This window comes from Microtus ochrogaster, unplaced genomic scaffold (genome assembly GCF_000317375.1).
Source record: "Microtus ochrogaster isolate Prairie Vole_2 unplaced genomic scaffold, MicOch1.0 UNK219, whole genome shotgun sequence".
NCBI lineage: Eukaryota > Metazoa > Chordata > Mammalia > Rodentia > Cricetidae > Microtus > Microtus ochrogaster.
The window spans coordinates 60,902-61,677 of record NW_004949317.1 but is presented as its reverse complement, the minus strand read 5'-3'; the positions used below and the strand labels follow the sequence as shown (position 1 = coordinate 61,677).

At 46.8% G+C, this 776-nt stretch overlaps 1 protein-coding gene across 1 annotated transcript in view; it reads left to right on the top strand.

The window, feature by feature from the left end:
• The window catches only part of LOC101982866 (beta-1,3-galactosyltransferase 5-like), a 3,705-nt gene extending 3,141 nt beyond the window's left edge, over positions 1–564 (top strand). Inside the window, exon 3 of the mRNA XM_005372160.1 lies at positions 7–564. Coding sequence (XP_005372217.1) covers positions 7–564 — 558 coding nt within the window. The remainder of the gene's footprint in view (positions 1–6) is intronic.
• Positions 565–776: the final 212 nt, after the last annotated feature.

Here is a 776-nt window from a genome sequence, read left to right as displayed (position 1 = left end):
TTCAAGGATGACTATTACAACTTGACCCTGAAGACATTGATGGGCATGGAATGGGTCCACCACTTTTGTCCTCAGGCAGCTTTTGTGATGAAGACAGACTCAGACATGTTTGTGAATGTTGGCTATCTGACTGACCTGCTGCTGAAAAAAAACAAAACTTCCAGGTTCTTCACGGGCTACATAAAGCCTCATGAAATTCCTATCAGAAAAAAGTCCAGCAAGTGGTTTGTGAGTAAATTTGAATATCCTTGGGATAGGTACCCACCTTTTTGTTCTGGTACTGGTTATGTCTTTTCTAGCGATGTGGCCAGCAAAGTTTTCAATGTCTCTGAGAGTGTTCCATTCCTCAAGCTGGAGGATGTGTTTGTTGGGCTCTGCCTGGCCAAGCTGAACATCCGGCCTGAGGAACTCCACACTGAACCAACCTTTTTCCCAGGTGGCTTACGCTTCTCTGTGTGCCGCTTTAAGAAAATTGTGACCTGCCACTACGTGTCACCCCAGAACTTACTCACTTACTGGCAGGCACTGGAGAACTCTCAGGAACAGGTTTGCTCTGATGTCTGAGGGGAGCCTGTGGCGCAAACTTCCAATAACTTTTGGTGATACTTTGGGAAGTTGCTGGGAACTGTCAGGGGTAGAGAGAGAAGGAGAAGGAGGGGGAGGACAAAGAGTGCTGTTCTCAATGCCCTGCATACACTAGAGTGGATGTACACACAAGCAGACTCAAGACTTGTTCCCACTTGTCACCCAGAGCAATAATAGATCTAGACTTTCGG